The 12,469-nt window shown below is 39.6% G+C and overlaps 1 protein-coding gene across 4 annotated transcripts in view; it reads right to left on the reverse strand.

The window, feature by feature from the left end:
- Window positions 1–12,469, reverse strand: part of snap91a (synaptosome associated protein 91a) — a 195,346-nt gene that overhangs the window by 95,761 nt on the left and 87,116 nt on the right. For all 4 annotated transcript variants that reach the window (XM_078212609.1, XM_078212607.1, XM_078212608.1 and 1 more), the window contains one exon: window positions 10,533–10,608. In XM_078212609.1, the coding sequence (XP_078068735.1) occupies window positions 10,533–10,608 (76 nt within the window). The remainder of the gene's footprint in view (window positions 1–10,532; window positions 10,609–12,469) is intronic.

Below are 12,469 nucleotides of genomic sequence, written 5' to 3' on the forward strand. Positions count from 1 at the left end.
ATTTTTACAATTCTTTACAACTTTACAAACTAAACTTCACAACACAAGCAATTATGAAAGCAAACGACATGTTGGTCTTTATGGGAAGAGGGTTTCGGTACAAGTAAAGTCTTGCTACAACTGCCTAGAGCCTTGGTGAGACCGCACCTGGAACAGTGTGTACAGTTTTGGTCGTCTTATCCAAAGAAAGATATACTTGCTATAAAGAAAGTGTGCAACAAAAGGCACACCAGACTGATCCCTGGGAAGGTAGGAGGGTCCTACTGGGCCTATATTCTCTCAAGTTTAGAAGAATGAGAGGTGATCTCATTGAAGCAAATCTAATTCTTTCAGGACTCAACAGGGTAAATACAGGAAGAACATTTCCCTTGGCTGGGAGTGCTTAGAACCAGGGACAGTCTCAATAAGGGGTAGGCCATTTAGGGTTGAGAGTAGGAGAAATTTCTTCAGAGGGTAGTGAATCTTTGGAATTTTCTACTCCATGACCTGTGAAAACTCGGCAATTGCATATATTCAATACAGAGATTGATAGATATTAAAGATATCAAGGGATATGGGGATAGCAGAGTGCAGGCAAATGGCATCAAGGAAGAAAATAAGCCATGATCTAGTTGAATGGCCTATTCCTACTTGCAAGACTTTCCATTTGCAATTTTTAAAAATTAATTTGTGGGACATGGGCGTTGCTGGCTGGCCAGCATTTATTGCCCATCCCCAGTTTCTCCAGGGCAGTTGAAAGTCACATTGTTGCGGCTCTGGAATCACATGTAGGCCAGACCAGGTGAGGATGACAGATTTCCTTGCCTAAAGGATATTAGTGAAGCAGATGGGTTTTTCCAACAATCAACAATGGTTTCATGGTCATCAGTAGATTTTTAATTCCAGATGAATTAAAATTCCACAATCTGCCATGGCGGGATTTGAACCCAGGTCCCCAGAACATCAACTGAGTTTCTGGAATGGTACCAGTACTATAAGTACTGGAATACTGGAATACCAGTACTGGAATAGTATACCACTTGGTCATTGCCTTGCTGTAGTATTGATGCTATAAGCTTCTATTTGATAGCTCCATACGTGGATTGATCCATTATTTTTCATTGCATGATGTATTAATTACTATTGCAACCTTTCTACCCCTTTAATCACAACTAATTAATCCCTTTTGGACACGTTTGACACAAGGGTCCTCCAAACCACTAAACGTAGCAAATTTCAGAACATCCATTCAATTTCAATGTATATTCAGCTCAAACATGAATTCATTTTTCTGAAAATTTAGGGGACAAATTTCTCATTGTATCTTTCTTGAAATGTATTTTCAATCTGTCTTTAATCTGTTTATAAAACAAATCAAAAAGTTTACATTCACTCTTGTTGCTTGGCACATTAATCTTAACCTTAATTATAATGAAAAGAAATAGAAGTGGGAATAGGCCATTTGGCCCTTTGAGCCTGCTCTACCATTCAGCAAGATCACGGCTGACCTTTGACCTCAGCAACACCTGCCAACACTACCTTTAAATCCCTTGATTTATTTACTATCCAAAAATCTATCTTTTCAAGTATTGAATCTATTCAATAACTGAACATCCACAGCTCTGTAGGGTAGATGATTCAAAATTATCCTCAGACTGTGACCTCCCCACCCCAGTGTAAGACCATTGAGCCAGGGGAAACCTTCTCCCAAAATCTACGCTGTCAGTCCCTCTTAAGAATTTTAAAATATAAAATTACCTCTTATTCTTTTAACTCTAGGGAACATAAGCCCAATCTGCTGCATAGTATAGCTACTCCCTTATTGCAATAATCAATTTAGTGAACGTTTGTTGCATTAGCTTTATGTGGTCTCACCAAGAATCGATATCGTTGCAGTAACTCCTCTTCATTCAAACTTCAACCTTTTTGTAATTAAGGTCAACATAACATTAAATTTTCCTAATTATTTGCTATACCCACTTGTGAACCGAGATTCCTATATGAGAGCACACATGTCCTTCTGAATACAAACATTTCTCTTCTCTGACCATTAAGTTTTCTTGCTTTTCTATTTTTAACCAAGCGGATAACAATTTCTCCACATAACAATCCATCAACCATGTACTTAACGCCCATATCCTTTTGCAGCCTGTTCACAATATTCTCAGTTTACTTTCCCACATAACTTTATATTGTTTAGTATGTGAAGTTTGTAAGATCATTTTGTTTCAATACATGCTTGAAATTTAAAACTACCCAGAAAGGGCTAGTAGGTGATTAAACCGTTTGGAAGCTGGGAGTGATGCTGGACTGGTTCCTGTAAAAACAGCAATTCTGCAGAGAACGCACAATTAAGCATTACTGTAGTATGGAATTTTTGGTCATGTAAAAACGTTAATGGGCAGCTCTCTTTTTGGTCGTTTAGAGGACTAATTGCCCAATAAGTTGTTTAGTCAAAGTTACTTTTGGTTTGTTACTATAGAAATCACAGAACTTGAAATCTTATCATGCAATTCATTTTAGTCAGTCACTGGAAATTCAGATTTTTAAAAAAAAGTCATCAGTCCCCAGCAATACTGTCAGCAAATGTGGACACATTACACTTGGTCTCCTCAGCTCCATTTCAAATGTAAAAAAACTAAGTCCAAACTTGGTATCGTTAACTACAGTTTGCCATCCAGAAAATGAACCACTTATGATCATTTTGGGTCAGTTAACCAATTCTCAATCCATTTTATTACTCCTATCCCACGAGTCCTAATTTTGTGCAATAACCTCTGGGGTGACATCTTATTGATTGCCTTTTAGAAATCCAAATACACTACATCCACCAGTTCTCTTTTATCCACCTCGCCAGTTACAACCTGAAAAAAATGCCATTTCATGAATCACTGCTGATTCTACCCAACCATCTGATTATTTTCTAAATGACCTTAATACATCCCTGAAATCTACCATCCACAGCAGGCTAATTGACCTCTAGTTTTGTCTGGGGAATTCCTCATTCTAGAATCTAGGAAATTCTGGAGGAGCAAAATCAATCCCATCTCTGTAACAACTTTGAAAACCCAAAATGCTGATCATTAAGCCCAGGGATTTATTGGCTTCTAAACCTTTGTTGCTCTCTACATCTGGAATGGTTTGGGTCTGCTCCATCAAAGACTGATCATGTTAAATTAGTTTCCCATTTCCTTATTCTCCAATATTATTTCTCATCCTGCCTCTAATGAATCCATATTTACTTTCTCCAATTTCTTTTTAAATACCTCTAGAAGCTTTTACAATCAGTTTTTGTGTTTCTTGCTAATTTACTCCTATGTTCTCCCTTCTCTTTCCTCATCAATTCCTTCATTATCCTTTGCAACATTATAAATCTCTCCTTTAATCTAATGCTATCTTGAATTTTGTTAGCTATGGTTGGCCCACTTATCCTAAGGGTTTTTATTCCAGGAAAGTGGAGCCGAGGCCGAGATAAGATCAGCTACGATCGTATTGAATGGTGGAGCAGGCTCGAGGGGCTGATTTGCCTACTCCTGCTTCGAGTTCTTATATGTTCCAAGAGAGAAGTTAAAGTTAATTTATTAGTCACAAGTAAGGCTTACATTAACACTGCAGTGAAGTTACTGCGAAATTCCCCTAGTCGCCACACTCCGGCGCCTGTTCGGGTCAATGCACCTAACCAGCATATCTTTCAGACTGTGGGAGGAAACCCACATAGACATGGGGAGAATGTGCAAACTCCACACAGACAGTGCCCCAACTGGGAATTGAACCCAGGTCCTTGGCACTGTGAGGCAGCAGTGCTAACCACAGTGCTGCCCATTTGTTATAAATATTATAAAAATGTGTACATTTGTTATAAATAATGAATTAACTCTAAACATGTTTGCCATTCCTTATCTATAATCATGTCTTTAATCTAATTTCTCAAATCTACTTTAGACATTTCACTCCTTATACTGTACAATTCACTTTGTTTGGATTTAAAACTCCACTTTTGTATTTAACTAAATCACTTGCAAACCCAATAGAAAATTTGATCACTCTTTTCTAAAGGCTCTTTTACTGCAAGGTTCTAAATTAATCCTGTCACACGCATTCCCTTGTTGTTTCAAAGAACAAAGAAAATTACAGCACAGGAACAGGCCCTTTGACCCCCGACACCTCCACCGACCATGCTGCCCGACTGAACTAAAATCTCCTACCTTTCCAGGGACCATATCCCTCCATTCCCACCCTAGTCATGTATTTGTCAAGACGCCCGTTAAAAGTCACTATCGTATCTGCTTCCTCTACTTCCCCCGGCAGCGAGTTCCAGGCACCCACCACCCTCGGTGTAAAAAAAACTTGCCTTGTACATCTCCTTTAAACCTTGCCCCTCTCACCTTAAACCTATGCCCCCTAGTAATTGACTCTTCCACCCTGGGAAAAAGCTTCGGACTATCCACTCTGTCCATGCCTCTCAATCTTGTAGACTTCTATCAGGTTGCCCTCAACCTCCGTCGTTCCAGTGAGAACAAACCAAGTTTCTCCAACCTCTCCTCATACCTAATGCCCTCCATACCAGGCAACAACCTGGTAAATCTTTTCTACACCTTCTCCAAAGCCTCCACATCCTCCTGGTAGTGTGGCAACCAGAATTGAACGCTATATTCCAAGTGTTCTATAGAACTAAGGTTCTATAAAGCTGCAACATACTTGCCAATTTTTAAACTCAATGTCCCGGCCAATGAAGGCAAGTATGCCTTCTTGACGATCTTCTCTACCTGCATTGTCATTTTCAGCGAGTGACTTGTGTACCTGTACATCCAGATCCCTCTGCCTATCAGTACTCTGAAGTGTTCTGCCATTTACTGTATATTTTCTATCTGCATTAGACCTTCCAAAATGCATTACCTCACATTTGTCCGGATTAAACTCCATCTGCCATTTCTCCACCCAAGTCTCCAACCGATCCATATTCTGCTGCATCCTCCGACGGTCCTCATCACTATCCGCAAATCCACCAAATCTTTGTGTCGTCCGCAAACTTACTAATCAAACCAGTTACATTTTCCTCCAAATCATTTATATACATTACAAACAGCAAAGGTCCCAGCACTGATCCTTGAGGAACGCCACTCGTCACAACCCTCCATTCAGAAACACACCCTTCCACTGCTACCCTCTGTCTTCTATGACCGAGCCAGTTCTGTATCCATCTTTCCAGCTCGTCTCTGATCCCATGCGACTTCACCTTCTGCACCAGTCTGCCACGAGGGACCTTGTCAAAGGCCTTACTGAAGTCCATGTAGACAACATCCACTACCCTATCCTCAATCATCTTCGTCACTTCCTCAAAGAAAAAACTCGATCAAGTTCGTGAGACACTTCCTCAACATAAAGATATAAAAAACTATTTTGAATGCAGTCCAGAAATCTTCTACATTACTTTTGTCTAGTGTATATTAAAGTTTCCTATGTCTACTGTATTACTCGTTACATGCACTCCTAATTCCTGTACCTGATTCTATAGTTGCCACTACGAAGCTTTTAGACCATGGCCACCAGTTTTCTGCCATTGTTTCTTTGCTCCAAACTAATTCTATATCTTGATTTTCTAAGCTAAAGTCCTTTCTCTCCACCATCTTCATCTCTTCCTTTAGGGCTTCTCAACCACCTTTTCTCTGGGAACAGTTACAAACCAAGCTTGATCATACTGCAAACATGCTTCTGTAATGCCCGTTAGGTCAATTCCCTTTATTTCCATCTGCACAAATATCTCAGCTATTTAATTCAGAAAGCCCTGAACAGATATAGCGCCTTCACTTTTGGGTTTTCTTCTAATTTTCCCCGAATGTCATCTTAGTCACTAATGTCTGAGTAAGTTCTCTGAATCACTGTTTCTTTGTACCCAAAACATTATTCTGTCCTACAATCTCGGCATTTCCCTTACTGCTGAATCTCCCACTCATCATTTTAAAACCCTATCTAAATTTATTTCTGCAAGAACTTCACCGCACAGAAATAAGTTTTGATTGAATATTTTTTGTCTCTCCCCTGAACACACATTTTGTTAGACGTTGCGAACCATCCAGGTCTGAAACAGGAGAGGGGGGGGGGTGGGCTCCACTTCAAAATGAGGCAGGATTAAAAAAGATGACAGAAAAAGGTCATGCAAAAACCAATGTGCAATTTTCTTAAAAAGGCAAAGATTTCCTGCAAAGAATCCCCATGAAACGAAAGCCACATTTCCCTAATATCCATTGGGGAAGGAAATCTGCCGTCCTTACCTGTTCTGGACTACATGCGACTCCAGAACCACAGCAATGTGGTTAACTATCAACTGCCCTCGGGCAACTAGAGATGGGCAATAAATGCTGGCCAGCCAGCAACGCCCATGCCCCACGAATGAATAAAATCAAATTAATAGGAAAGGTCTGTGATAAGAGATCAGGGAAGATTAAATAAAAGATTTCACAATGCAACAGCCAAAGGCAGCAGCAATGGAAATATTAAAGAAACAATGTTGATGTCCAAATGATGCATGAATTGCTACATAAAAAATGATCTGAATTCAACATGGGGATAAAGAAATAAGACAAGACCAATCCAACAAAACAAAATAAAAATGCAAATTACAAGGTGGAAGCAAGAAGTTATGATCTAAAGTTGAAGAACTCCGAATCCAGAAGGTTGTAGTGTCAAGGCAGAAGATAAGGCCCTGTCCCTCAAGCTTGCATTGAGGTCCACTGGAATAGTGTAGTAGGCAATGGACATAGATGTCAGCATGTGAGTAATGTGGAGCATTAAAATGACAAGCAACTGCAAAGCGTGCAATCATACTTAAAGACGGAGTGAAAATATTCTGCAAAACAGTCACGCAATCTGCATTTGGCACCCCCAACACATCATGAGCAGCAAATACAGTATACTAAATTCAAAGAGTACAAGTAAACCACTTTCATTTGGAAGGAGTGTTTGGACAATGGACAGCGAGAAGGGAGGAGGTGAAAGAGCAGGTGTTGCATCTTCTGTGCTTGCATGGAAAGGTGGTGTAGGGAATGGGAGGGGTGTTAAGGTGACTAAGAAGTGGACTAGAGAACAGTCTGAACAGAATATAAGGGAAGATGTTTTTGCTAGTTGTATCATGCTGGAATGGAAGCAAGGACAAGGAGCATTCATGGAGAGGAAGGGGTGATAGCAAAGGTGCATTAAATGGATTGGAGATGTTGGAGGGTTCTTGCTAGGTAGGAATACTCAGTTAAACAAAAAGGAAGTGCTGGTGTGGAAGGATGCATCATCAGAACAGATGCAACGAAGGTAAAGTCCTTACAGAAAGCAAGGTGGAGGAAGTGCAATTGAGTCAGTGGGAGCCCGTGGTTTAGTAGCAAACATGAGAAGATAACTTAACAGAAACAGAGGCAGAGAAGTTGAGGAAGAGAAGTCAGATGGACCAGATGAAGGCAAGATAAGAGTAAAAAAATGGAAACTAAGTGAATTAAATCTTCCAGAACTGGAGGCAGCGCCAATAAAGTCAATGTATTGTTACAGATAGGAAGGCGTTTAATTTTTTTGAAAACCCTTGAATTCTCCTCTTACCACCTGTCCATAAACAGAAGGGGTTTTTGATTTTCGCATTTATATGGGGTGGTGTATTTCCAAAACCCCTCAGTTTTAGTGCGATCCAATTCACTAATAAAGCCCACAGCAAACCTGAATAGAGGGCAATTTATTTGCAAACAAACAGGAGAGGAGGGATGCAACAGAGTGTCCTTTTCACCTATATGACAAAGGTGCGATGGGAAACGGAAATAGATGCAAGGCAAAATTTCTGGACCAGTCTGGAGATGGTTAATGTTTTAACCTTTATTAAGTTCAACAGAGGTTTCCTGATCCTTTTGTCCTTGCAGACGATGTCTCCATTGCCAGGGGCCGAGCATTAGAAATGTAAAAAGGCCTTGCACCAAGTCCTGGGGATTAGCACCTCTTTGGCGATATTGCTGCTATTTTGCTAAAAATTGTGTGAAAGTCAGAGTGTGTCATGACTTCTGTCAGTTTAAGCCTTAGTCCAGCTTTTTAAAAAAAATGATTTTAATATATAACCTATGAACACATAAAGAGAGAGAAGTTTCAGCCCCCTGACAATACTGAAAAAAAATGGGATAAGGGAGGCAACCCCCTCCCCCTGCCAGGGTAGGACAGCAATAATGTATGTTCAATATATCCCACAAATGGTAGGCATAACTGGGTACCCAAGCAACAACCTTTATTTGGAGGATGCAAGTGAAGCTGAAGGAGACAATCATTTATAAAGAAAATTGGTTAGGTACTTGAGGGAAATACATTTGTAGGGCTACGATTAGAATGCATCTGATTGGATTTCTCTACCAAAAGCTGGCATGGACTTGATCGGCTGAACGGTCTACTTCTGTGCTAGACTGACTGTTTTAAAAAAATATATATAGTGCAATTTGCCATCAAGGCCAACAGTTCCAGTCTTTGCCTCAATGGCAAATTGCATGATAGCATCATAATTTAAACTGAAAATAACATCTGATGCAAACTAACTGGAGCTAATACAGGAACGTCCCCAATATTAGAGAAACATTTCCTCTGAATCGTCAAGAATCATGAACAGACAAGCAGCATACAGATTACATCTGCAGCCATACTAGGGGAGGCAATGGCCAGTAATTTTATCACTCGACTATTAATCCAGAAACTCAGCTAATGTTCTGGGGACCTAGGTTCAAATCCAACCATTGAATTTGAATTCAATAAAAAATATCTGGAATTAAGAATCTGCTGATGACCATGAAACCATGTCGGAAAAACCCATCTAGTTCACTAATGTCCTTTAGGGAAGGAAATCTACCACCCTTACCTGCTCTGGCCTACATGTGACATCAGAGCCAGAAGTGCACTGACTCTCAACTGCCATCTAAAATGGCCCAGCAAGCCACTCAGTTCAAGGGCAATTAGGGATGGGCAATAAATCCTGGCCCAGCCTGTGACACCCACATCTAACGAACGAATAAAAATAAAACAGGTTATATTCTTCATATAATTTCCATCTCAACTGCCTGAGACGATACACACGATGTGGATGTCATTAGACAGCTGCAGAAAAAGACTTGCTCTTTTTCCCTTCCCTTTTATCTTTAACAGAGCACCGAGGCAGTGTCATGCAAAATACCAATATATAGCTCTTCACAATGGTGCAGATCATCCTTTAGAACTCAATTAGTATTACTTTGGGTACACTTTTCTCTCGATGGCTTGTCATTGACTGGAAGAAGTCCAAGGGGCTAACAAACCTGGGGAGCTCAAGTCTGATAAGATCTATGTTTTTTAAGTTTATTTATTAGTGTCACAAGTAGGCTTACATCAACACTGGGAGAACATGCAGACTCCACACAGATAGTGACCTAAACCAGTTATTGAACCCAGATCCCTGGTGCTGCGAGGCAACAGTGCTAATCACCATGTTCCTGTCTTATGCTCTCATTTTCCACTACTACTTTCCGCCAATCCTGGGAATTCAGGCAGGTGGCTGTGCGTTCTGACAGTTAACTTATTGGAGTAAGGGTACTTAGTCATCAGATTAGTGATCTTGTACGAATTATAAAATACAAATGATACCATATCCTTCTGCATGTTTAATCATTGCTCTATTGAGAAACTAACAAGGATAAAGTCTGTAAGTGCAAAACAGAAACCAAGCTGAAGCAATATAGGCACAATTAGGCATGGCAGGAAGATTGATTAGGTGGCCTGGAAGCGTGGGATTTCAAAGGCTAACAGAGGTCCAAGGTTTCCCCTCTAAGGCATGAAGGAGTCCTCCTGCTCCTCGAGTTCATTGGGAAACCTAAAACTTTCCTTGCTGGGCCTTTTCTGGTTCATGGATTGATCTGTTGGGGAACAATCATTGGTCTGCACTCAGGCCTTCAACTGAACCCACAGAATGGATCCCAATGACCACTGGAATCAGTTTGCATTTTAATTACTATAACTTCAGATAGTGCTCCATCTGCCAGTTTAAACAATGGCAGGAAGACAGCAGATCCGAAGGGCCTGTATGACTGGACTTATTTTATCTGTCCTCCCATCCAATTTCCACCAGGCAAAGGCAATTAAAATCAGGACCAGTCGACATTTTGGAACTGAAGAATAAAATAACCAGATATCATGTCTTAGAATCCTACTCTAAAGTGGCATGGGGCTCAAAGCATACTGAAGAAGAAATTAATAGCTTAGCTTCTACCACGAGGGTAGATCCCAGTTATTCATAATTATTTGGTACAGACGGATATAAATCTGGCTTTTGCTTCTATGGAAACAGATAAAGTAAACACAATATTTCAAGATCCTCAAGCAATCTAAACATTTTCAAATTAATTTCACAACAGTGCAAGCCCTAATATATTAAGGAATTCAAATCTGTACTTACAAAAATACTAAACACTCAATATCAATAACAAAGGGATGCTAATCTAGCTCTTTCTTCAAAGATTTCCCAAGTATTAACATTATTAGCAGTTTTTGATCAAATACAAATAGTGATTTCTTACCATGCGTTCCGCTTTTATCCAAAAAATTGCTGAGGTTGAACAAAGTATTTCTAGATGCCAGATATTGAATAAATCTCTGAAAAATATATAAAATTGTTACACAATAATGCATTTGAATGAAAGTAAATGTCAAGATATTACATGCATATAGAATAAAAATCTTTCAGTAACTGGACATTTCGTGCAGCTGATGTTTGGCAACTTTTCATTTTGATTTGCAAGTTCAAGTGAAGTTTGTTACATTTAGTAAACACTAAGCTGGCAGCAACATAAACAGTCAAGTCAGTGTTGATATAAGGATATCTTGATTTTATATTTCTTCCCTGGTTCTTTGTACTTTGGGACTCTATTTATTCATCAGAACACAACCTGACCAAGACTCTTCTTTTTAAGAGTTGCTAGCCCTTTCTATTTGTTAAATCATTGATCAAGTTTTTAAATTCTATGACATCTTATATTAACTTTTTTTGGACTGTTCTTTTATTTATGCTGAGCATTATAAATCACGTATTATCTATGTTAATAAGCAATGCAGACTTTCCAAGTCAATGCTGGGGAATCCCTTTCCACAAAATATAAGGCTATATTCTGAAGTAAGATCCAAGAATCTACTTTCTGAAATCACTAAAAACAAAAGCAGAAAATCTCAGCAGGTCTGACAGCATTTGTGGAGAGAGAATAGAGCCAACATAGAGTCTGGATGACTGAGGGTATCCACACTTGAAACATGGGGTCTATTCACTCTCCACAGTATCTCAGTTTTTCAAGGGATACAACTTCTTCCCGTTGAACACCAAGAAGGCCAATTATCTTTGGCCTTTATCAATAATTCCATGCACTTTTAGCCAAAGAGTAGGCCATTCAGTCCCTCAAGCTTGTTCCACCATCTAATTAGGTCTAATACCCTTGGCTAACAATGTCACTTGTTTAGAAATTTTCAATTGACCTAGCCTCACCAGCTTTCAGGGGAGGAGGGGGGAGAAGAGAGAGTTCTAGATTTACACTACATTTTGTGACAAAATACTTCCCATCACGATCTCTGATCAGCTAATTTTACTTTTAAGGTCATATCTCTTGTTCTGGACTGGCCAGCAGAGGATATAGCTTCTCTCTCCATTTATCCTAGCAAATTAATTTGGAACCACCTCAATTAGATTGCCCCTCAATTGACATTGGAAGGGGCCAACACTATGCAGCCTGCACTCAATTTAACCCTTTTTGCTGGATATCATTCTGACGAATCCATAGTGCATCTTCTTCGAGACATTCAAGCTATCGTCCTCAGAACTGAATACAGTACTTCACGTGGGTTCTAGCTAGGGCTCTGTAGCATTGTGGTAATTTCTATCCCTTTGGATTCTAGCACTCTTGAAATAAAGGCAAACAATCCATTAGTCAATTTAGTTACTTGTTTGCAACTGCCCAAAAACTTTTCATGATTTATGTTCTTGGTCCCCATTTTCTGCCTATACACTAGTCCCAGTTTCTTACCATTTACAAAGCACAGATTTATCTTTCTTCAGTCCAAGCTGGAAGATTTCATACTTCCCACATAGAATTCCATCTGACACTTTGCCCACTCATTTAACTCAATGTCCTTTAACAACTTTCTGATCCCATTTACAGTATTTGCCATGCTACTGAACTTGGTGTTGAGTGTCATAGCTTTCTAATTCTTCATTCAATACCTTAACTGAAAAACTGTGGCCCCAGTACAGATTTCTTGGGGATATTTTGCCAATTTGAGTACATGCCGTTTTCCTTATTCTTCTACTTAACAAAAATGTGTGGAATTGTAGACAGCCTGCATGGGGAACTGGTTAACAGTCCCTTATGTAGAAGGCCACATAAAGAGTATTTGTAGATGCTCCATTAAACATTAGTTACCCCCTTACTCAGAAAATTGAACCAGGTTTGCCACACATTACTGACTCTTT

This window comes from Mustelus asterias, chromosome 5 (genome assembly GCF_964213995.1).
Source record: "Mustelus asterias chromosome 5, sMusAst1.hap1.1, whole genome shotgun sequence".
Lineage (NCBI taxonomy): Eukaryota > Metazoa > Chordata > Chondrichthyes > Carcharhiniformes > Triakidae > Mustelus > Mustelus asterias.